At 39.8% G+C, this 26,813-nt stretch overlaps 1 protein-coding gene across 1 annotated transcript in view; it reads right to left on the reverse strand.

Annotated features, from left to right (window-relative positions):
* The window catches only part of LOC134384400 (procollagen galactosyltransferase 1-A-like), a 154,148-nt gene that overhangs the window by 366 nt on the left and 126,969 nt on the right, over positions 1-26,813 (reverse strand). The window contains 3 exon segments of the mRNA XM_063105924.1: positions 661-716; positions 5,897-5,951; positions 6,816-6,910. Of these exon segments, the coding sequence (XP_062961994.1) occupies positions 661-716; positions 5,897-5,951; positions 6,816-6,910 (206 nt within the window).

The raw sequence follows: 26,813 nt of genomic DNA on the forward strand, positions 1-26,813 counted from the left end.
AGATAGGAGATTCCAGAGCAAAGGCAGCTGAAAGGCTTGGAACAAGACAGCACTTCCCTGCCTTAGCACTCAGTTTAAATTAGTCTTTGGTTCAAAATAACTCTCTTGACGAGTAGTTTTGCCTTATTCAAAATGCCAAATGTCAATGGAAAGTGTTAATGTAAACACTTAAAATGCTTTTACCAGTTTGAAATGGTAGTTTCATTAGTTTCCTCCTTTCCACCTTGTTTAGTTCTGCAGCCCCGGGCCAGGCCTCAGTGCCTCTCTCCTGGACTCTTAACAAGTTGCCTTGACTTCAGCCTTTATGGTTGCACATCATACTTGCTGTTAGAGTCCTTTCTCTAATGCACAGATCTTCTTTTCAAGCTTAAAAGACTCCAGCTCTCTGAAATGTCCAGATGGAGTCTAAACTTCTCCATCATGCACACAAAACCTCCCACAGTCTGGCCCCTGCCTACCTTTTTAAGACTGATACCCAGTTCCAAATGCTAACTAGAGAAATGGCTCAGTTACTTGGCTGAGTTGCTGGTTCCCATCTATATTCTGCTGTGTTCTATCCCTGTGCCCTCACACCTGTCCCTCCCTCTGTGTAGACATCTTAAAGCCCTACACATTCTAAGAGCTGCCCCTCAGCAATCCCACTCTTTCCCCAGCACTCACTAGCTCTATGGCCATGGGCAAACCATCTTGACCTCTCTGAGCCTCAGGTTCTTCATCTGCAACAAAGGGACCATACTTCATAGATGGAGAATTAGAAATAAAGGTCTGGCACTATGCATGGTTACAAAGCAGAAACAGGGGCTTTGTAAAGGGCGATTATCATGTTAACCCTTTTTCTTTGGGGTCTTGCTTAAATGCCATTTGTTCCGAGAATCTTTCCAAATATCCCTTGTCACAATTAAGCTTTTGTTACCTCACCTCCTACTGAAGTTTTGGGGTTTTTAAAAAGCTTTTGAAATTTGGCTTATTTGTTATAGAAGTTAACCAATTCTGACTCATGCAAGACAGATATGTATTTTGTAAATTGTACGACTCAGTGGAGTTAAGCATTTCACACAACCATACAACCATCACCACTATCTAAGTCTGGAACATTTTCATCACCCTAAAGAATAGGAGGATTCCAATTTCTCCACATCCTTATAGACACTTTTACTTCCTTTCTTTTTTATTCTAGCTGTTCTAGTGGATGTGAAATGCTATCTCACTGTAGTTTTGATTTGCATTTCTCTAATGACTAATCAGTTGAGCATCTTTTCATGCGCTGTCCTGTTGAAGTTTGCTTATAGTTTTATGATGGCAGTTGCTACAATCCTTTGCTCAAAGCTTTGTAAATTGTACGGCTCGAAATGTGTTTATTGAGTGAGTTATTTACTCTTGATATCACCCACTAGGTATCCTGATATGAACTGACTACAAGGGAGAAGAGAGAGAAAAATATGGAGAAAAGAACAGAGAAAAAAAATCAAAGAATATAATGCCTACTATTCTGAGAGTCCCCAAGTTATATGTTGAATAATGCTTTGCAACTATTAAGAATGTCCTGGTACTTCTACCAACTGATCCCCATTCGTTGTATTTTTTTTCCCCTGGATTACTTGGGCAGATTTGATAAGGACGTATTATTTTCAAATTAAAACTTTCTAGTTTTAAATGAGAAAAAAAATTTAACTAGGAAAAGTAATTTTGAGCTCATGATGGTAATTGGAGCACAAGAGCTTAACTCCCCCTGCTCTTTCAAAATCTACTCTAGGGATTAAAAGAATGGGGAAAAATCTGTAACCATCCTAGAAACTCAATTAAGGTGCTATCACATTCCAGGAAATCTGAAAAATATTTGTTAGATACTCTTTCAGTGAAGAGGAACTTATTTGAAAGAATAGAAGGGCAACCCTCACTTCACTAAATGCCAAAGAAAGACCCAAGGAGCAAGAGAAAGGGGTTTGCAGTGGACTGTCACTGTTTCCATTGCTGGAAAGGCTGGAGATGGAGTAGGCAGGCAGGAGAGGATAGGTACCTACCAAGTCTTCTCAGACGTGTATCAAACAGAAAAGCTCAGAGTGCGGATCCCAGTGCAGTGCCAGGCCCAGCTGCTAAGGGGGACTGTTGGAGAGAGGGCCCAGACCAGCTAAGCATGGGTTATACTGCAGCATGGGTTACCCCACAACGTCTTCTACTGAGTGGCTACTTATCTGATATGAACTGGTTGCTTCTTTCAGCCCTGAAGGATGTGTAGGATGTTTCTAAGAAATAGAGGTTTAATCATACTAGTTTGAGTCAGAGGAATCAGGAAGAATGACTGTAGTTACCGTCTGAAAGATCATGGGAAGCAGAGTCCTTCTGGAAATTCAAGAAAGGAAACCAGGCCTTGTGGACATCAACTCAAAGGAACCTCAGCAGTCACAAGCCAGCACTGCTGTACTTCCATATGCACCTACCAGTCTGTCCCACTAGAAGGAATGGTAACGTGAGTAAGAATAATAGTATTGTAGATGAGACATCAAAAATACTCTAATTTACAAACATGTTCACCATTTACAAGTTTAAATATTTTATTAGTAGTAAAAATTTACTTTGCAATATACCATGCAATACTTCACAGTGACTGAGACCCACCCTGTACTGGGCAAAAGAGAAGTGTCCATGTATTTCCCAAAGTAGAAAAATGTATAGGCCACATTCTGTAATGACAATGCAATAAAGCTGGAAATAAGTCACAAAATGGTTTTAAAAATGCACAGAAATTTTAACAGCACAATCCTTGTGAAGGTGAAAATTCAAATACATTGAAAAGGACAGATACATGCCATAAACAGTGTTGGGGCAAACTGGCAACTATTTGTGAAATAACAAAATTAGCTTCTACCTTGAGCAATACAATAATAAATTCCAGATGGATGACATATATGAACATAAGAAGTAAAGCCATTTTTATTTTCCTTTTAGTAGAAGAACAAACATAGGGAGGTTTTTATATAATCTTGAAATAGGCGAGGCTGATTTAAGTAGAAACCATAAATGAAAAGATTGCTGTTTTGAATGCATAAAATAAATATATATAAGAAAAACATCATAAAAAAATTTAAGAATAAATGACCTACCGGGATAATATTTTTAATATATTTGATAGATAAATGGTTAGTTCACTTACGTGAAGAGTCCTATAAATCATTGAGAGACACAAATTTATCCCTGTACCAGTCAGCTGCCAAAAAAAAAAAAAAAAAAACCAAATTCAGTAAAAAATTGGTCAAGGATATGAAGAAATAATTCTCAAAAGAGGATATATGTTTCTAATAAAATAAATGAAAACATTCAATGTTACTAGTAATTAAAGGAAATACATTAAAATAGGATACCATTTTCTAACTATTCAATTGGGAAAGATGTTTAAAAATTATTATCTCTGGAGTTGAAGGTCTAGGGAAGCACATACTCTTCTATCCTGCTGATAAGATAATCTATCAATACAAATAAAAAGCATTAATTAAAAGTTTTATGCTTTTTGCCTTAGCAGTTATTTGCCTTCTAGGAATTTACAATAAGGAAAGGAAATAATCAGAGATGTACACTCATATATACTACGCTAAGGAGTTTTTAATGGGAAAACATTTATGATACTTTATACTATAAAAGAGTATGTAAAATTGTATATATAGTATGATCATAACTATGATCGTATATAAATTTAAAAATTTCATGCAAAGATTTGTATTATTTTAATTCTATTCTTCCACAAACTTTTAGAAGTACCCTCATATATACAATTGTGCTTTGAAAAAAAAATAAAATGTTAATAATGGCAATTTCTTTGTGGTAGGATGTGGGGTGAATGCATTTTTAAAAGTATTTTCCCTATTTTTCAAAGTTTCTTCAAAGAGCACATATTGCTTTTGTAGTCAGAGTAAAAGGTTATTGAAAAAGGAGTCCACTTCTTTAAGAGTCTTTCTCTGAAAACAATTAGAGAAGTATAGCTATTGAAATCGGGAGTGACATTTTAGATTTTTATTTGTTTTTGTCTTTTTCGTGACCGGCACTCAGCCACTGAGTGCACCGGCCAGTCCTGTATAGGATCCGAACCCGTGGCGGAAGCGTCGCTGCGCTCGCAGCCCCGCACTCTCCCGAGTGCTGCAGGGGCTCGCCCTCGCCCGACGTTTTAGGTTTTTAAAAAATCCTTTCAAAGCCCTATCCTGCTCACTGTAAGCTCGTTCAGCACTTCAACTTGCACTGTAATTAGTATATTTGGGGGTTGCTCTTTTTTCTCTAAGTACATACATATTAGTTTATACCGTATGAAGTTTTTGGAGGAGCATCATAGAAATAATTAAAGGATAAACCACAAGACCTATGTGCGCAGGTATAGACGTGGCTATTCTAAGCATGAAAGGAGTGGCTATCTTAAGTCTTTGCCCTCTTGCAGTGGGTATTCTGGTCATGCCTTTTCTAGACTGACTGACAGCCTATTAGATACCAGAGGTAGCTTCTGTGGCATCTGCGAGAATGCACTTGCAAACATCCAGGTAGGGAGAACAGGACTGACCCAGGACCCAGGCTATTGTGCTCTGAAACCTCCTGCTGTGCTTGTACACAGGCCACACTTCCCAGCTGATGACCGAGTGTAACAGGGATACTAAGGCACACCCATTCCTAGGAGAACAGAACTCCAATTTTCCCCCACGTCTCTCCCATTCTCTGCTGTATCTTTTTTTTGTCTTTTTGTGACCGGCACTCAGCCAGTGAGTGCACCGGCCATTCCTATATAGGATCCGAACCCGCGGCGGGAGCGTCGTCGCGCTCCCAGCGCCACACTCTCCCGAGTGCGCCACGGCCTCGGCCCTGGCCCTCTGCTGTATCTTTGTAGACTCTTCCACCCAGCTTTCTCTCCCTCTCTTCTTCACGAAGGCTCAGACTGACTCTCCCAGCCTTCTCTGGGTCCTTCCCTATTTTCTCTCCCACATGCATTTTCATTAGTAAAATCCTTGCACATCTAATCCTGTCTTAGCATTTGCTTCTCAGAGGATCCAAGCAAATTCAACTTCCCAGCAGTCTTGAAATCCTAAGCCTTGCTGCTTCCTCTCCCCTCTGCACCCCAGCATCTTCACCAATGAGCATCAGCTAAAGCAAAAGGAAAGAATCAGAACGGGATTAAAGGACAGACATCCCTTTGCAGTTCCAGGGTCTGTGAAGTAATAGACACAGATCTAGTCACATTTCACCTATTCAGGTTCATGTCCGTTTTCCATTAAGGTGCATATTTTAGCCTCGTTTCTGGGAGTTTGGGTAAATTTCTTTGGAACACACATTCAGCAATGAGACCAGTGCTATCCAATAGAAATATAATTCAAACAACAAATGTAATTTAAAATTTTCTAGTAGTTACATTCAAAACTAAAAAGAAATATGTAGAATAACTTTTAATAATAGATTGCATTTAACTCAGTGTATCAAAATATTACCATTTCAACATGGAATCAATATAAAAATTATTAATGATATATTTTACTTTTTCTTGTAGTATGCCTTTGAAATCCAGTGTGTATTTTACACTTACAGCACATCTTGATTTAAATTAATTACATTTCAAATGCTCAGTGGCCCCACATGGCTAGAGACTATTGCATTGAGTGGCACAGAAATAGAATATAAGTGCCTTGAGTATAGGAGTGAGTTTTTTCCTATTCTTGGATGAGGAGAGCAACCAGGATTGTCATGGACATTAAGTACGTGCTTCATAAATACTTGTTAATTGGTTATTTGTACCATGAAATGGTGTGGAATGTGTATGTACAAGCATCCCTTACTCACATGCCTAAGAAGCTGGAAGTAACTTGAGTGACAGGGAGGGCTGGGTGGGGACTGAGGTGCATGGGGCAACCCTGTCTGAAGGGGCAGCTACCTCTCAGGTCCAGGTGGTTATTGACATCTGCAGAGGTGAGGCCGTTGTGCTTTACCTAGACAGGCCAGAAGTCTGGGTTATGTGAAATCTTCCAATTTTTAATGTTAGCTATTAATTGAAATTTTAAAAGTGTCCAGGTGAGCAATAGTTTGTGAAACACACACAAGGTGAAAAGAACCTTCCACTGTATGTAAGTCCTTTGAAAATAGACAAAATACACTGACAAGCTAAATTAGCGTTCATAAGAGAACTAAACAAAAAAATTTATAAAGCTGCCATATTGCCTTTTTGGAGAGAGAAGGCAATGCCCTATGTTCTTGAAAACTTGGGTTAGTCAATTTTAGAAATATTAAAATTCTGTGGTTTTAGACTATGGCTTCTTAATTTGTCTCTCCCTCTCTTTCTCCCTCTCTCTCTCTCTCTCCATATATATACACACACATACACACACATTTAATATATATACACACTTAATGTTTATTAATACATATATAAATTTAATGAAGTATAGCTAGATGAGGTATAACACCTTTCAATGCTTGACATCACTATTGCTAACTGAACCCATGGGGTGGAAAAGGCTTACTATATTCAAATGTGACTATGTCCCATTCTCAGCTACAAAAGATCTGTGACCTTTTGTTGGCAGTGAGAGGCTTTCAGGAAGTCACCTTATGAAGCAACTGTCGTGGCAGGACAGCTGTAACCAGCTCTCCCCAGGTTTAGCTTGAGGTTCAGAGCAGCCAACAAGCTGAGGACCCAGCCCTCCACAGGGTCACCTGCAGTGAGGGGTGAAGGAAGGAGTGTTCTGCAGGAGAAGCCTCCCCCTGCAGTCACCGGTGGGCTCTGACACAGAATATGTACTGGCTGTATTATCGGACACTTTGAACATTCTGGATGTGATCCTGAGACTCTTCACCTTAACTACCACATTCCGGTGGGTGGGGCATTGGTCACTGGGTCTGTAGATCTGGACTCTGAGTGGAGCTGCCTCTTCCACTGGATGCAACACCTCTGAAGACAGACAAAACACAGTGGCGAACTTCTGTGAGGAGTGTTGGGACCAGTGTTCCCTTCACCACCGAGGCTGGCTTGCTGTCACCTCCTCTTGGGTCTTAAGCAAAAGAGGCCATAAAGCTAGTCAACAGCAGATGCAGGATTTAAACCCAGGGTTTTCTGATTCCGGGGCTGTGATTCTTCCCTCGTGCTCATGAGGCAGAGAATACTGGCCTGTGCATGCTGTGCTACCTGCGTCCCCACAGCCGTCAAGCTGGACTTTGCCACTGGATACGGAGGTGGAATTGCAACGATTATAGCTGTTTATATGCATTCAGGCTGCCCATGTGCCAGGCACAGCGCCAAGTGTTTGACCTGAACCATTTCCGTTTGATCCTCACGGCATCTCCATGAGGAAAGAGCCATCATTATACCCGTTTAAGAGATGAGGACACGGAAACTCATGGAATTTAGGTCATTTACTCAAAGTCCCAAAGATAGTAAATGGCGATCCAGCTTTGAACTTGGGTTTACTTATTTATTTATTTTAAACACTTCTTTATTATCCCCTACCCTTCTTAACAAGATTTGTAGTTGGTATTGTCAGCAGTGACAAATCACAGAAGATACTTTTATAAAAAATGATTCTAGCGGAAAGTGAGGGTATGAGGCAGGATTCAAGGCAGGCTAGGTAAACCTCCTACTGCAGGAGGCCACATACCTAGACTAGTATGTGTCAAAGACTAAGTTAATTGAGGTTGTTAACTGAATTAAGGTAACATTTTACTGGGTCACCCGAGCTTGGAGTCATTAATCGCTCCTCGCATTCCCACACCAGTCCATTCAGTTAAAACTAACTCTTCTCCTATGGTTCCTAGAGGTGGGGACGGGGGAAGGGAGGGGGTTAGGGAGAAATTGGGTAAGGGACACAAAGAATTAATTACTAGCATATTCATTATTACAGATCTTGATTAGCTCTGTAATAATGAATATGTTAATAATATTGATTGGATCATCACATATAGGACACAAATAATGATAGTCAACACTTTACCCTGAAAATATGTATAATCAATTATGCTTCAATAAAAAAAAAATAATAAAAGAACCTACCTCTCTTCAAAATTGTCCCTCTCCTCTGCTGTCACTGCTGCTCTGCAGTTTAGGTCATCATCTTCTGCTGAATATTGAAATAGTTTCCCAACACTTGCTCCTCCTTCTGTCCCTTTTCCTCCACACAGTCATCAGAATTCTGCTGCTTTTTGCTTCTAGATAAGTCTTCCTTTTCATTCCTTCTCGGTTTGTTCCGGCTCAGGCCCTACCACCTACTATTCATTCATCTTGCCTGAATATTGTGGTGATCTGAACTGCCTCCCTGCCCCCTGGGCTTGCCCCACTCAAATCTACCTTCCACACACCAATCACAAAATATTGGTTCTCTGCTAAAAATTATTTACTGCCCTTTTATACATCAAAAGACACCACAGACAAAGTAAAAAGGCTACCCATGGAATGGGAGAAAATACTTGCAAATCATGTATCTGATAAGGAGTTAATATCCAGAATATATAAAGAACTCCTACAACTCAACAAGAGAAAAGCAAACAACCCAATTTAAAAAATGGACAAAGGAATTTAAATAGACATTTCTCCAAAGATATACAAATGCCCAATAAACACATGAAAAAACGCTCAACATCAACTAATCGCTAGGGAAATGTAGATCAAAACCATAGTGAAATACCACTTCACACCCATTAGGGTGGGTATTATTAACAACGCCCCCCCCCCAAAAAAAAAACCATCAGAAAATAAGAAGCCTGGCAAGGATATGGGAAAATTAAAACCCGTGTGCATCGCTTGTGGGAATGTGAGGCGGTGAAGCCACTGTGGAAACAGCTCAACTGTTCCTCAAAAAGTTAAGGACAGAATTACCATATGACTCCTCAATTCTATTTCTAGGTAAATATTCTAAAAAATTGAAAGCAGGGACTGAAATTAATACTTGTACCCCAATGTTCATAGCAGCATTGTTCACAATAGTCAAAAGGTGAAAACAACCCAAATGTCCATCAACAGACAAACGCATTATCAAAATGTGGTATGTATACAATGGAATAGTATCCAGCCTTATAAAAGAATAAAATCTGCATATATGTTATAAATACACGAACCTCAAAAACATTATTCTAAGTGAACTAAGCCAGACACTAAAGGACAAATATCGTATGATTCCACTTACGTGTGGTTCCTGAAAGAGGTAAATTCATAGGGACAGAAAGCAGAAGAGTGGTCACCAGGGGCTGGGGCAAGGGGCTGGGGGAGAGGAATGGGGAAGTCATGTTTAATGAGTAGAGTTTTTGTTTGAGATGATGAAGAAGTTCTGGAAATGGATAGTGGTGAAGGTTGCACAACACTGCAAATGTCCTAAGGCCACTGAATAGCACACTCACAAATACTTAAAATGGTAAATTTTATGTTGTATATATTTTCCCACAGGAGAAGAAATCATGAACTGCCAACAGGTTAAAATCCAGGCTGCTTAAGGCCTTTCATGATCTCGCCTCTGCCAAGACCTTCAGTTCGTCTCCCGCATCCCCCTGCCTGGCCCTTTCCAGCCAAACCATGAGAAGGCACTCGAACTATCCTCGTTTTCACCATGGGGCTCCATGCCTCCTCCTTCCTTCCGATCTCATCTCAGACTTCCTCCTACAGGCAGACCCCCCTCCAGCACCACCACTTGGCTCCTCATGTAAATTCAGCCCCCCTCATCTGCACTCCCTGTACCACCTAGACAAACTCCTACTCGTCCCTCAAGATGGAATGCTGTGGCAGCGTCCCTGTGAAGCCCTACTTCCCTTCCTTAGGCAGGATCGCTTCTCCCAGCGTCGTGGTCCTGAATCTACCAACGTTCTTTTCGCTTTGTGTGGCAGGTGTTAGGGAGCCTACCTGTCCCTTACGAGCTTGACAGCTTCTCAAGGGAGGAGATCACAGCACCTCAACATGCAGCAGTAGAATGGTGTGTTAGTCCCTTTTTCTGTTGCTTCTAACAGAATACTCAAAAGTGGGTAATTTATAAAGAACAGAGGTTTATTTGGCTCATGATTCTGGGACAGCTGCATCTGGCACGGGCCTCAGGCTGCTTCTACTGATGGTGGAAAGCGGCAGGCAGTGGCGGGTACAAGCAGATCACATGGCGAGAGGAAGCACCAGAGAGAGAGGAGGTGCCAGGGTCCTACAAACAACTTGCTCTCACAGGAACTAATAAAGTGAGATCTCACCTATTATCCCCACCCCCAGGGAGATCATTAATCCATTCATGAGGGATCGGCCCCCACAACCCAAACAGCTGCCAACACTGCCACACTGGGGATCCGATTTCCACATGAGTTTTGGGTGGAACAACACATCCAGACTCCATCAAATGGAGTAAATGTCCCACTCAGAACGTTGCTGGATGAATGAATAGCTATGAGTGGCCCCTCATTTTTGAATGTGGGCATGGGAAGAAAGAAAGGCCTTCGTTTTCTAGGGAGCTAGAGAAGAATTACTATACTTTTCCCACCAGAGCCATAGGGGTCTTATTTCCAATCTATAAGAAAGTTAACTCTTGAGGACACCCAGGCTTTGCTTAATTTCAGTTTTGGTTGCTTGGCTTCATGATATACCATGAAGACCATTCTCAGTTGCCATTACTCCTAGCTTTAAGAAGAAGGAAAATAATGGAAAAATAAACAAATTATTAATAACTTCCAGAAAATGTGGGTCTTTGGACAGGAATATTTGGCCCAAACCATGTAACACACCCTTAGCTAACACCGTTTCTTCCCGATTTTATTAACTTGTATATTAGCCAGTCTCTACCTTCCTAACATAAATCATCATATCACCACTTGCTACTGTTTTTGGTTGTCCCTACTGTCATCTAATGTTCACCTTCAGCCAAAGTCTTTCTTAAATATAAAATTCCAGGAAAGTCTAACAGAAAGAAAGAACAGCAAGCACACATTTTGAATACCTGTTGTACCAGGCACTGCTCTCTCTATGCTACTTATGCCAACTGTATTAGTTTGCTAGGACAACCGCAACAAAGGACCACAAACAAAGTGGCTTGAATTACAAACATTTGTGATCTCACAGTTCTGGAGTTTACCACGCCAAGATCAAGTTGTTGGTCGGGTTGGTTCCGAGGGCTGTAGGGAAGATTATGCTCCGTGCCTCTCTCCTAGCTTCTGGTGGTTTGCTGGTAATCTTCGGCATTCTTTGGCTAGTGAAATATCACTCTCATCTCTGTCTTAATGTTCACATGGTGTTCTCCTTGTGTGCGTGTCTATTTCAAATTTTTCATCTTTATAAGGACACCAATCATACTGGAGTAGGGTAGGCACACCCTACTCTAGCATGACCTTATCTTTATTAACTACCTATTTTCAAATAAGGTCACATTCTGAAGTACTTGGGGTTAGGACTTCAACACATAAATTTTGGGGGGCCACAATTCAACCTACAACATCACCTGGTTCAACTTTCCCAGCAACCCATTGAAAACTGTGGTGTTATCCCCATTTTACAGAGGATGAAGTTGAGGCTCAGTGAAGTTGAGTAACTAACTCAGACTAGAACAATCAATGAGTGACAAAGCTGGGATTTAACACATGGTCTATCTCCTTCCAAATCCCAGGCTCTTCTCACCATATAAGCAAATACCTTTATTTACAGTCCCTGCCTTATTTCTTCTAGACTTAGTAAATACCTGTCAACTGATTGAGTCTGGGCCTTTTCACTTCTACATAATAATTTAGTTTTGTTTCAAAATATTTACTGAGTACCTGCTACTGTAAGTATTTTAGGCACGAGGGTTCAAAGATGACTTGAAAAATGGACCAGGCTTCAAGGCACTTAAAATTTCATGGAAGAGACAGACATATAAGCAAGTCACTATTTCATAAGGAGGCATAAAGTGTTAGGTGGAGATCAAGCGACTCTGTTTTGGAGGGATTAATACTAATCACTGGGATTCAGCCAATAATTTTTATATCTTCACATGGATGACCAGGGACTGCAGGAGGCACATTTAATACACACGTTTCCTTTGCTCTAGCATGCTCTCCTGCTTCACGGGACTGCTGCAGAACTGCTGTCCACTGAAGCTGAATTAGCGAAGAAGCCTGGTCTCGGCATGACACTCCTTCCTCTCTGTTGAGATCATTCAGTCTCTCCCAGTGAGTAGGATCTGGTTCTTGAGACATTTAATCTTAGCATGAGCAGCCTCCCTCCTCTGAGACAGACGATGAAGTTTCCACAAAAAAGTAGGAGGACATTTTCTTCCATGCCCACGCTCACCCTGAATGTCACAAACATGCCCTTCTCTCGGGGAAGGCACCGAAGGCAAACAGAGCTGATCTTTTCTTTACTTCAGCTTCCAAAGTCAGTCTGCTGGATGAAATATTTCTAACAAAGGCACTTCTTCAAAGCAGTGTTATATACAGTCCCATGCCTTTGAAGTGGTCCAATAAACTAGTTACTATAGAACTGACAGAACTGCACACCACATTCAAAATGTGCACAGACACACACACACACGCACACACCAATGCATCAGAGATGTATAACCAGCAGGGATGGAATTCTTTGGGATTCAGAGAAAGATCTTCTTGCAGACTTGAAAATATCTGCTTCAAAAATATTCACAGAATCAGATCACTTAGATTTTGAAACTTCCAGAGCAAGCATGAGAACCAGAGCAAGAGAAAGGGAGAGAGGGCACTTTATTCTTGCAAAGGGAGGCACCGTACTTTTCACTTTTTAGTTTTAACTAGATACGGCAGAAAAAGACTAGTTAGTATTGAAGTTTCTATCTCAAAAATAGAGCCACACATATTTTCAAATTCTCTAAATCCTCCTTGATGTTGCTAATAGAGTTCACTAATGCATTCATATAACAGCCACTTATTGAATGCCTATTATATGTGAAGCACTGGGCATATCAAGATGCTTTTGACAAGCACAGACCGATGTCAATGTTAACATTGACAAACAGATAGTAAACATAACAACAAACAGACAGTAAAAACGCCAGCGCCTCAATGGTAAGGCCTGGCCTTCATTTTATCGGACTCTGGTATGGATGGGACTGCCATTCTGTTTTAGGCTGATGTAATATCAAAGTTAATGGCACCATGGCATCTTCATGAATGAGTGGTAGGTATTAAGTACTCAGTAAGACACAGCCTTGTGGTGGAGACAAGCTGTATCAGGAAGGGAGAAAACTAATAAAGGAATGAGTAAAAAAAACTTTCTCCCAACAGAAAAATTCCCAGTACTAATATGCATGTTTTGGGAGTAATCAGACACTAACTATAGTACAAGATTGGGGACCCAGATTCTTTCTATCTGTAATGTTTAATTTTATGTCAACTTGACTGGTTTAGGGGATGCCCAGAGAGCTGGTTAGACATTATATCTGGGCATGTCTGTGAGGGTGTTTCTGGAAGAGATTAGCATTTGAATCTGTAGACAGAGTAAGGAAGATCCCCTCATCAATGTGGGCAGGCACCATCCAATCAAATGAGGGCCTGCACAAACAGACAAAAAGGAGGAGCAAGGGTGAATTCACTCCCTCTTCTTGAGCTGGGACATCCATCTTCCCCTGACCTCAGACACTGGAGCTCCTGGTCTTCAAGACTTTGGACTCTGAGAATTACATATGTGGCCTCTCCTGGTTCTCAGGCCTTTGGTGTTGGACTGGGAGCTGCACCACTAGCTTTCCTGGTTCTCCAGCTGGCAGATGGCAGATTGTGGGATTTCTTGGCCTCTATAATCACGAGAGCCAATTCCCATAATAAATCTGCTCTTCTATACCTATATGTATCCTATGGGTTCTGTTTCTCTGGAGGACCTGACTGGCACACCATCTTTCTATTACACCATCCCCACTGTGTTGGCTTTTGGCTCCGCACATATTCCCTTGTAGTTACAAGATGGCTACACCAGCTCTAAGCATCATATTCTCACAAAAAATATATCCAACAGCCTAAGAAGAAATGTCTTTATTTGTAATCCTTTTGAATAGCAAGGGGAACTTTCCAGAAGTTCTCCTGCAGAATTCCTCTGTGGTCTCATTGGCCAGAATTGTCCAGAATAAGATTTCTTATTCTTAAACCAATCACTGGCAAAGGAAATGTAATTACCACGATTTGTCTAACCATCCAGGTTCAATCCCTGGGGCTGAAGAAGTGGCCAGCCTCCCCTAAAGAATATGGTTTTCTGATTCCTAAGCAAAATGGGAATGCCTATAGCAAAGAATATGGGGCAGTAGCTGGTGGTGGGAGGGAATGGGTATAAGGTGGGCAAGCAGAGGGTCTGTCACAGCACAGTCACACAGCAGAAGCACCTCCAGGCAAGGAGCAATTCCAGTTAAAGGATCCTTCTCTGATGATCACTGGGCTTGACCTTGCTTCACAAATGAGCTTCTCTTACAGGAATGAGTTTTGCTGATCTTTAGGATAGCTGCTAAGGACACACTGTGCTTTATATTCTGCTGGTTCATATTACACCACCTTGACCTGAAGCCAAATTATGCCTAAGAGTTCTAAAATGGCTTATGGCTAGGAAAGGCTAGTGATGTCATTTGTTAAATGTGGCACTCTACAATTATCTTACCAATATAAAACCATCCAAAGGCTTTCCCACAGAATGTTTATAGGAAAAAATGTGTTTTTGAAGCAAGAATGAAACACCCTACAGCTTACTCCACATGGAATAATGAAGTAACAGACCTAGCCTGCCATAATAATGGTGTGAGGAGTGAGGAATTGGTGACCAGAGATGTCCTCAGGTTTTACTTCAGTGAAAAAGGAAATTTGCATGGTGCTTCTTGAGTTGGTCCTTCCTTGCAGAAGTCAAATTATAAGCCTCCTTGAAATGGAGAAGTTTACTTTTTATATGCAAATTACTCAAATGTAGAAGGAACTGTATTAATATGCTTAAAAAAAAACCCCAGTATACCTAACAAAGTGCTTTATATGTAGTATTGAATAGCTATCTTTGTATTAACTGATTGTAGTGAGACTTCTTCAAGAAATTATCAAAACAAGAAGATTCTCAAGTACTGAATACCTTGGCAATATTATAAATCTTTCTTGGCAGATGCAAAAGTTATCTCCCAAATGTATACCAGCAGTTCTCAACTGTGGCTGCACAGTGAATCACCTGCAGGGCTTTAAACAACACTGATGCTTTGGTCCCTCCTAGAGAGTTTCTGATTTGGTACAGGGTGAAATCTGGGTACTGAAATGTTTTAAAGCTCTCCAGGTGATTCTAATATGCAGCCAAGTTTGACATCAAGATCACCTGAAGGACTTATTCAGCTACACGTTACTGGGCCCAACTTCAGAATCTCTGATTCAGTAGGTCTGGGGTGGGACCCAAGAATTTGCATTTTTGACAAGTTCCCAAAAGATGCTGCTGCGGCTGCTGCTCCTCAGGGGACCACATTTTGAACCAATGCTCTATAGCTGGGTTCAGCAAACTATGGATTATGGATCCAATCTGGCTGAAGGCCTGTCTTTGTATAGGTCATAGGCTAAGGATGATTTTACATCTTAAATGTGTTGTAAAGAAACAATAACAAAATAACAACAACAAAAACAGAGAAGAATATACAACAGAGACTGTGTGGCCTGCAAAGCCAAAAATGTCTAATATCCGGCCTTTTACAAAAAGTGTTTGCTGACCCCTGCTTTAGAGGATCATGGGGTCTGATGGAAAAATGTAGGAATCCTAAAGGATGAGAGAAGAACTTTGGTGGGAAATTTTGTTCTAGTAGGCATGGGAGAAACTCTAAACATAACTAAGTGATTATTAACCCCCTACTATATGTCAGGAGAGTGGCCTAATTTCACTGGATCCTGACAATACAGTTATCACTTCTCTTCTATAGATCAAGAAATTGAGGCTCCAGAGATATTAACTTGCTAGTTTATTTATTTATTTATTTTTTGTCTTTTTCGTGACCGGCACTCAGCCAGTGAGTGCACCGGCCATTCCTATATAGGATCCGAACCCGCGGCGGGAGCGTTGCCGCGCTCCCAGCGCCGCACTCTCCCGAGTGCGCCACGGGCTCGGCCCTAACTTGCTAGTTAAAAAGCTAGCAAAGTGATAGAACTATGATTGGAAGATTTCTACCTACCACCCTACGTTGTAGAAAAAGCTTAGAATCTGCTTAGATGTGGCTGCAACTCCTGAAGTTTAAAAATAAAATAAGCATCTAGAAACATCTATTTTTTTACCCCACTGGTTCACTTCATTATTGATTGTGTTTTAGGCACTGTGCTGGGCACTTACGCTACAAAAATATGTGAAACATTATCTCTACCCTCAAGGAACTAAAGTCTGCTGAGAGAAACACGTGTGAGAAGAAGCGCATGCAAAGTTCAGTGGGGGCTCAGAAGAGGGAGTCCGCCAGCAAAGCTTCCCAGAGCAGAGAAACCTTCAAGGATGCTACTTGTCCAGGCAGATAAGACTTGGGAAAGTTTCCTAGCAGAGCAAACAGCTTTGATAGTCCAACATAGGCAAGTCCCAGATGGAACGGTTTTACCAGTCTGAAGAATCTCCCAGGATTCCTGTAGAACACACAGCTCAGCTTCGCCCAGGCCACTGGGCTGTACAAGTACGAGACAACCAGGCAGCTAACAGAGAAGAGGCTCCTAGCCAGCCAGTGACCACAGCAGTTGGCGTGTGACAGTAAATGTTGGTCCAATTTCAGTGAAACAAGAAACTTTCAATTCTATTTCATGGTTTTGCACAGTCATTTCCAAGCAAAGTTACTAAAAGAAAGGCTTATTTAAGTAAATTCTTAGCCTGCTGATGGACGGCTCCCGTTGGAAGAGAACATGTGATAAGGGGTGGGTTTCATAGAGCCACTTTGGGGCGGAACAATCTGACACTGGCGATTTTATATATGTGTGATTTGTCACGCCGAGTTGAAAAAGCAGGCAGGATTCCACATCATTCACTGATCCTAGTTCAAGACACTAATAGCTTCACTTTTTGAATTCATTTTTAAGGGTCAAGGTTCAGATGAAATCACTAGGCAAGAAATATTTTTCTGATTGCCCAGCACTGTGTTGTGAGATGAATAAAACAGATAAGAAATTCACAGCCCTGTCAGGGTGGGGGATGGGAGACATACACACGAGCAGATTAGCTTGCTACGCTGCAATAAATGCTGAGGTCAAGTCAAGATAACACAAGAACCCAGAAGAGGCATTCCTAACACTCCAGAGGATTTAAGGAAGGTTTTAAGGGAGGACCACACCGAACAGAAAGTTTGCTTCGGAAGCCTGATGGTGATGCATTTGACTATTTCTTTAGGAAAGTCTGCCTTTTTTTCTTACCACGCATCTGACCCATCAGGTTTGACCTGGCTTTTAGTAATTTAGGTATAGCCTTGAGGAATTGTATCAGCCATTGCTAGAGTGCACCTGCCCCTGGGGAGGTAAATTGAGAAGAGTTTGAGGGCGTGACATACCAGACCACAGAGCCCACAAAATGTACTGGGAGATCACTCAGCTAGAAAAAGCCAAATGTTTATATGGAAACATTCTAGAATCCGCCATTTAGATCAGGCATTCCATTTTTTGAGTCATTTGCTACTTTTTAAAATTTGGGAGAATAACATACGATCATTGTAAAAAATTTGGAAAATACAGAAAAAGTACAAAGAAGAAAAAATCTTTTATATTAGCACAACCCAGAGTTAATATTTTAATGTTTTGGTGTATTTCCTTCTAAATTTTTCTATTTTACTTAAAACCTACTTATGGGTTTATAGGTTTTAAGTAAAATGGTACTGCATATATAGCTATGCACAGTTTTTTCATTTAATATTATTACATTTGAATTTTCTCATGATCTCACAATTTTATCAAAATTACTTTCATCACATGGCTTAATTATTCTAACCACTCCCTTTCTCTTCAGACATCTATATTTTTCCAGTTTTGGCCATTATAAATAATGCAATGAAAATAATGTGATAAATACAACATTACCCTTGTTTGGGAACTTTAAAGGTTTTTGGCACATATTGCCAAAATGCTTTCCAGAGAATCTATGCCCTTGCCAGTTTTAATTATTATTTTTGAAATACATATAAAAGTGATAGATCAAACTATGTATCTCATTTTAATTTTTATTTCTTATTACTATTAATTCTGACCATTTAAAAATGTTTTTAACAGCCATTTTTATCTTTTCTTAAAATTGTTAGTGCCCTTTACCAATCTTTCTACTGAGGAATTAATTTTCTTATTGATTATATGAGTGGCTTATAAATGAATACGATTAAATCTTTGCATATTAAAAATATATTCTTACTTTTTGTTTGCATTTAGATTTTTTTATGTGCAGAAAAGTTTAACTTTCCTGTAATAAAATCTAATTTTTCTTAATGTTGTTATGCTTAGATTACTTTCTCAAATGTAAGAGAAATATTCATCTAAATTTTATTTTAGTTTTTAAAAATTATTATTACATCCACTTCTTAAATCCTTCTGGACTTGATTTTGGTTTATGGTGTGAGGTAAGGAACACACACACATCATTGAGAGAAACGCCCTAATTACGTATGGCAAGGAAGACCAGGAAGCGTCTTTTATTCTCTGAGAGTGAAAGTCAGTAAGAATCGGCACAAAAAATCACAATTAACAGGGTTGAACATAATCTCAAGAAGCCTTTCATTTACTTGAGATGAGTGAGATCAGGCTAAAATGTCACGTTCCTTTGCATTCGACTATAATTATGTCAAGTCTAGGAGTAAAACTAGTTATACCACATTGATTTGAAAAAGCAAATTCATTATTATTCAAATGCAAATTTTCTACTAGACAAAACCTTTCAAGACCTGAAATGTGTAGGAGAAAATAATACAAGTGTCCTTAATATTCAAATATTCAACACATATTTATTAAGCACTTATGTGTGCAAGGAACTGTTCTGGATTGTGAAGTGACTGGAATTACAATTGCTGTGTTTGAGGACACAGCACCAGTATGTCCTGCACTGGACAATAGAGAAACATTGTCAATTTGATATGTTTCATATGTTTGCTGGAAGCAATTCTAACATATAACTAATTCAGAAATGCCTTCACAGAGGACACAGCAATGCTATGAGGAATGCAATGACAGAAGTTTCTGGTGAACTCTGAAGACTACTTAAAAGGGAGAGAAGAGCAATATTTTGTCAGGCCTTCCCCAAGGACGATGCCATCTTTTAGTATTACAGTCATAAGAAAGTTATAGTATGTAGTGGGCTGGCAGTGATATTCCGGGCTTAGAAAATATCCCACAGAACTATCACATTCCCTTTGGGATTACGCACCCGTGCTTCCCCATAGTCTAGGTTCTTTTTCTGAGATCAATTAGAACGTATTATCTTGACCCACTCTGGAACTGCCCTCACTGCACTATGCCTGAGGCTTATGCCCGTGGCATTCACTGAGGGATGGTATGACCAATAACCTTATAAAGTGCATTGCTCCATTTGTCATAGACATAACGACATTGTCTAACACATCACTTCCTATCACTCCTGTGACAGTCCATCCACAAACTTTTCTTTCCTTCCTTCTTCCCTTCCTTCCTCTTTCCCTTTCTTCCTTCCTCCCTTCTTTATTTTTCTTCCTTTCTTTTTTTTAACTTCTGATTCCAGTAAACTTATATTAGATTCTAATGACATTTATTACATAGAACCTCACCCCTACCCCCATCTTGACTTCCTACTCCCTTTTATAATTCCTTAGTTCTAATATGTTTTCACTTGTGTTATTATTTCCTAATTGTACTTTTTTCGCAATTGGTCATTTGCTCTGATTCCATTCTTGCCAAACAATATTCTAGTACATTATTACCTACTAGGTATCTTGACATCATGAATAACAGCAACGGCAGAACAAGTTTCATCTTGCATGCCAGCACAGATTAATGGCAACGGACCTGCATTGCTGTGTTAAGAAGGAAAGGAGAGCCTTGCTCAATCAGCAATGTCTGTCCGAAGCATAGTCGGAGAAACTATTGGCACTTCTGCTAGATATTTGACACCCATGTCTTAAATACAATACATAAGTATTTTAAAACCAAGAAGGGCATAAACAAATTAATAAATTACTTTCCGACTCATGTACCAGTGACTTGTGCATCTCATTAGCCCCAATCCATTCTCCAAAGCTTGAATATACCCATGCAAAATGAAAAAATTGAATTTTTAAACTTCACATAGAAAGGTGATCTGTTTCATAAATCTTACTAGCCCTGGTCTCATGAGTACATGAACAGGTATCTTTCTAGAAGGGAAGATTTAAGGAACCTGGTCACTAAATGCCTCTCCCATGGTCTATTCAAGATATGAAAGTTTATTATTAGAGATTCATTTCTTTAGATTCTAAAAGTTAGCTTTTCATGAATCTTTTACTAAAAGAAAAATAGTCCTATAGTGGGGTAATATTTTAAATGTTATCAGTGAATTAATTGTCTGGTTGCTAGTTAAGAAAGAGGTAAGAGAGTGGGGACGGTGGGAGTACATGAACAGTCCTAAGAAGGAGGGACAGCAGAGCTAAATTTTGCTTATTTAGTCCAACAGTCACATGAGATAAGCAATGAGTAAGCTTATAAGTGCATCATTTTTGGCCATAAATAATGAGGTATGAAGCAATTCTCCAATAAGGAATTAAAAGGATCGTGGAGGCAGGCAACCATTAATGACACACATAAAATACCTTGTCATATGCAGATGGCTAATGCTTAAATTTTTCAGTAATTAATTTGTTATTCAACTCCTCTCAAATCCGGGAAAGTTCCTGAGAGGAACTTGTTTTTTAAATTGGCATATTAGGAGAAATGGGCATTCCCCATTCATTCATTTATTCATTCGTTGCATTCTGTAAATAAATAAATGTTTCTTCTGTGCTTACGGAGGTCTCGCCTGTGCAATGCTACTGGGGATACAAAAGTAAAGGAAGACACAATTCCTGCCTCTGAGGAGGTCACATCTGGGCTGGGAGATGAGTGATATGTACACGAAACAACTGATGAATAACACCAGGTTGGATAAAATCAAGCATGAGGGTGCTTGGTTCACACTGAAAGCTCTATAGAAATTCACAGACAAGAAAGCGCATATAAGGAGAAAAATCAAAAAACAGTCACTTTGAAAAGGATAGCAAGAAGCCACTCTTCCTGTATCAGGTGTCCATAGTAACCGGTGTGACTGCTATCACCTTGGGAAAGACTGAAACCGAGACTGTGATATTTCCTACCTGCCCAGGACAATGAAGTTACCCCGTTCCTATGACACCCTCCTAACCATCAAGAGGAGGAAATCAACCATGGACTCTTGAGAGTTCTAAAATCACTCACGATTGAAAAAGTAAACGATTCCTATTCTTTCTGGTGTGTGAGTTCTTTGTGCTGAGTTATGATCTCCAGCATTCTGGTCACGACTATCCTGGAGAAAGCACCAGGCCTAACGATACGGGTATGGGTGTAGCAGGTGCAAATTTCAATCCACGAAGTCATGCTCACTTTGTTCAAATTTAGGAAACTAATGATAAAATTCCATAATGTAATATGCCATAAATATTTGAATGTACAGGACAGTTGTTTAAAAGAATTTTCCTCCATTTGAGTTTTACCTATTGGTTTCCTCATAATTAGACATTTTATGTTTTAGGACTCAATTTTTTTTTTTTTTTAATGTTAGGTTGATTTATAAGCACTGCTCTGGGCAGTTACAAAGTTTACTTGCAATGAGGAAGGTACTGTGCAGGGCAAGTAGAAGTTGAAAAGTTTGTTTGTTTTGTAGCTGGCTGGTATGGGGATCTGAACCCTTAGACCGGGATCCAAACCTTTGACCGGAATCCAAACCTTGGTGCTACAAGGCAGCGCTCTAACCAACTGAGCCAAGCAGCCAGCCTATGACTCAATTTCTACAAGAGTACTTCAAAAAGTTCATGGAAAGGTTTGAATTATCTTATAGTTCTATTTCTCCATGAACTTTTTGAAGTACCTTCACGTTTGATGCCCCCATTAAGCCAGATGCTTGGGTAGGGCGGCTGAGGAGGCCATTTCAGGCCCAGGCTTGAAGGGTTTTTCGTGAGGCACTTTACCTCGCCCATGCTTCCTAAGCATCACTGAAACACAATTTCAAAATTTGTCTTTAACAATATCCCAAAGGGCCTACGAGACATGCTAACAACATGGTCTCCTTTCAAACGGATTAACACAGTTTCCCCACTTTATATCAATTCATGGCTGAGTTCTGGAGCCTTCTGAGGTGCTAAGTTGTCAGGGGAGTGGTGTGATGCGGGAAATCTTTTTTATGAATTTCTCTCTCCATAAATTTTTTGTGAATTTCTCTCTCCATGGTGTCTACTGAGATGTCATCACCATGGTTTGTCCCTGGGCATTCACTCATGCAGGCCTCCTTGAAGATTGTCCACCTGGCCCTTTCTGGGCTGCTGATCCTTTCTCCTACTGCCCTACACTCTCACTCTTTCTGGAGAGCAGGAAACACGGTGAGTGAACCTAAAGTCCTGACCACTAGGCTTTGCTGCTTCCTCCGAGCCCAGAGCGGGCAGAGCCCTTCTCCACTTAAGTCACTGACATGTCTCTGTAGTCATCACTTTTCTCTCTCCCCAGCCCTCAGTCCAGAAAATCCTTTTCTAGTCTGAGGCCAAGGAAATCTTCCACTAACCTAAAACTTGTTAGAAATGCACATTGTTCCTTCCCACTCCAGCCCTATTGAATCAGAAATTCTTAGAGTAGGATCGAGTGGTCATTGTTTTATTGAGCTCTCCGGACGATTCCAATACAAGACAAAATTTGAGATACACTGATCTGTGCCTTGAGTTCTTTTCTTCCCCTAGTGCACTGATTCTCAAACTTTACCATACATTAGAATCACCTGCAGAACTTATTTGATCCAAATTGTTGGGACCCCACCCACAAAATTTCTGATTCAGCAGGTCTGGGGAGAGGCCTGAGAATGTGCATTTCTAACTAGTTCCCAGGTGATGGTGCTGATTCTGATAGTCTGGGGACCACATTTCAGAGAACTATTCTCCTAGTAGTCTTAGATCTATAACTTTCAATTCTCTTCCTTGTGTGTTTCTCACTAGGGTCCATCTGATTCTTATCGCTAATTTAATAAGATACATCTTCTAGAAATTTGTTTAATATATAGTAATTTCAAATCCAGAGCCATCCATCACCAATTTGACATGGGCATATATAAATGTTTTTGAAAGCGAAGATCTGTTGTTAGGCCAGCAGTTCTTTAGTTTTTTCACTCAAGTTCCCCTCCCCAAGTCAAGGGCTTCCTCCCATAGCTAAATCAGCTATAGGACATCCCACAAGATTCAGAAGGAGGAAAAAAGCCCACTGTTCACCTGGCCATCTCCACTGGCTTCTGGGGGAGGAAGGCACTGAGCTCTTGAGGACACACAGAGGAGTCAGAGGAAAGGGAATGGGTGGGAAGGTGGGGCGAATGAATGAGCTAATGCTTTCAGAGCCAAATATTATTTCTTTGAGGCAAGACTTTTTGTCATGGTTTGGGGGAGAAGAGAGAAACAATTTAACCTCCTGAATTCTTGAGGTTTAATTCTTGGTGCCAATATCCCTGGACTTGAGCAGAACAGAAAGTGGCCACCAGTTCTCCTTCCTGCTTAGATGTATTAAATTTAGTTGTATTTAAATTTCTTTGCCTGCAGAATCATCAGGATCCCCAAAGCCCTTGATACCACTTTTTTTGTTTTCCACCTGTCCTTCTGAAGAGACACAAGGTCTTTTCTTCTTCTTTTTTTTTTGTAATTATCACAGAGCAATTACTTTAAGTCTGCAGGTCACAGCCACACTCAGCTAGGCAAGGAGCCACTCCAAAGAACTGCTTATCCTATATCTGGTCTTTCTTTTAAACAGAATTCTGGGTTTTTTAAGATAAATTCTTTTTTGTTAAGTGGCCCCAGAACATGGTTCTGGATAAAAGTACCTACCAAAGAACATGCTAAATATTAGTTATCATAATTATTTGGATAGGTCAGCATCATTTATTAATGCTTCCAGGCATTGCTGTGATTAAGACGGTGCTTAGGGTTTCCAGAACATAACTAGGACTATTTCATTTAAGGCAAAGTTGCAAAGACTTTTCTGCTGAAGCAACACTCCTATTGCCATTATAGCGATAGGTTCAGATTTCTTTCCTCACGTTTACATCCCAATAGAATGGGATTACTTGTGTTTTTAAATACTTGTTATAATTGTCCATCTCCATCTTTTTGTTCTCCCCAGCACTAATCACAGTACTTTATTTTTTATAGACATTCAATAAATATGTATTGAGTTGAACAGAATTGAAAGAGACTTCCAATTAAATATTGGAAGAAAGGTTTTTCTACTCCATTCTTCATGTGAAACCAACAATAACACAAGAACAATAACAAACCACAAAGAAGGAAATGAAATAAGGAAGCAGCAATGTCAGGGAACAATAATCTATGAAGAGTAGCTGTCAAACATAGTAGTATATGGACCAAACATCGGGAGCACAGCACAAATGGATAGAAACCTTGACAGATCTTGGGGAACACTCAGCTTTCTTAACGTAGTTGGCCATGCTGGGGACCAAACCGTTGTTTACTTACTTGTATCACTAGGCCTGGTAGAGGGGAGGTGAGTTGCTAAACCAATCTGGTTTAACACTATAGAGTGGCAGGAGATGAGGGGCCAAATGGTAATCTGAGTGGACTTTCCATTTCTACAAGGAGAGGGTGTCACTTTGATGGGGTAGATGAGAGAAGTAAGTGACAACCAGCTTAGCTGCTGCTGATAATAGGTAAAACAAAAATGAGGAATAATCATCACTAAATCACCATTAAACAAAACTATGGCATATAGGAGACAAGTGGACTCTCTGCTGACCTCAAAAGTGGCTCTAGAACAAGGAATCTGAGACACGTATGTGGTAGGCACATATGAGAAGGTTCTAAAACCAGGCTACCTTCTGTCTTTAGTAAGTTCATGGACCCTTCCCACCCAGTCTTTTATAAGTAACTGGTCCAGAAAGAATTGACTCCATTCAAAAAGTTGAGTAATAATCAAAAAGCAGCCACAAAGAAAAAGGTACACGGCAAGCAAAAATCAGATAAAAATATTTGCCAGATGAAGACATGCCACAGTTCATGTGTTTCCTCCTCATATCAAATACCTTAAAGAAAATGTGGTTTCTAGAAATAAGAAATTAAAGAGGAGATAAAGGTGTTCAAGCATAAGATGAAAGTCTACTAAATGAAATGAAGAGGAGCAGGCCTAGCTTTAGAAAGGATGAAAAAGACAAATAAAATCATTATAGATACAGAAGCCACAAAAAAAGCAACAACAACAACAAAAAATTGGTAAAAAGGGAAATGGAGACAGGATAGAGACAAGTAGAAAAAGAATTAAAAGAATATAGTTAAGGAAGATTGAGACAAAAAAGGAATAGACAGAAGACAATGGAAATCTATGCTTGCTATACTAGAAGAAGAGATTAAATTGAAAAGAGAAAAGTGCTAAAGGTGTAATAGAAAAGCTCTGTTGATGATGAAGATCTGAATCTCCTTACTTCACTTTCTACAGGTCTTTGCTCAGATTTCACTTATAAGTAAGGCTTACCCTGATGGCCATGTTTAAAATACCCACACTATTCTCCTGGGTTCTATCTCCCTTTCCTACTTTATTTTTTCTCAATGCAATATCTGGAATGAAAATTACACTGAATGGAATTAACAGCAGCTTAGGAAGCACAGAAAAAAATTGGTAATCTTTGGAGAGATAACATTAGAAATCATATGAAGTGAAACACAGAGTGGGAAAGCCTAGGGAAAAATGAACAGTACCTCAGTGTTGTGAGACAATATCAAGCAGTCTAACAGATGTGTAATTGGAGCCCTGCGAGGGGGGAGGAGACAGAAAAAAAATGGCCAAAAAATGTCTAAATTTGGTGAATACTCTAAACTTGCAGATACAATAAATCCAATGAACAAATGAAATATAAAGAACATCGCACAAAGGCACAACATAATCAAATTGTTGAAAACTAGTGATAAGTAGAAAGTCATAAAAGTAGGTGGGGTGAAAGGAGGACACAATACGTAGAGGAGAACAAAAATAAGGAAGACAGAAAACTTCTTGTAGAGCCAGATGACAATAAAGTCATGTCTTTAAAGTATTGAAAGAAGAAAAGTCAACCTAGAATTCTGTAACCTACAGAATAGCTTTCAAAATGTAGGTGAAATAAAGACTTTTTCAAAAGGGAGACAAAAACTGAGAGAATTTATTTCTAGCAGACCTATGCTATAAAAAATATTAAAAGAAGTTCTTTAGATAGAAGGAATATGATACTAGAAGAAATTTAGATCTACACACAAAAATAAAGGGTACTGAAAATGGTTAATGTGTGGATAAACATAAGACACATTTTTCTCACCTTTAAAATTTCTTTAAAAAATAATTGTTTAAAGAAAAATAATAAGCAGGTATTATGATATTTGTAACATGTAGACCTAAAATATATGATTGTAGTGGATTGAATTATGTGCCCCCAAAACTTATTGAATTGAAGCTTGAAATGTGTCCCCAAAGTTTTATGTATTAGAAACTTAGCCCCCACTGTGACATCTAAGAGGGTGGGAAATCCTATTATGGTAATTGAAAGGTGGAGCCTTGAAGAGGTGATTGGATTGTAGGACCATGTAGTAGTGAATGGATTAAAAATGGTGGTCAGAGGTCTGGTTCTGAGGGCTTTAAAAGAAGAGAAGAATCTGTTTCTCTCTCTGATGTCTCTGCTTCCACCATCTTGCAATGTGAATAAAATAGAATTATAAAAA

This window comes from Cynocephalus volans, chromosome 8 (genome assembly GCF_027409185.1).
Source record: "Cynocephalus volans isolate mCynVol1 chromosome 8, mCynVol1.pri, whole genome shotgun sequence".
Lineage (NCBI taxonomy): Eukaryota > Metazoa > Chordata > Mammalia > Dermoptera > Cynocephalidae > Cynocephalus > Cynocephalus volans.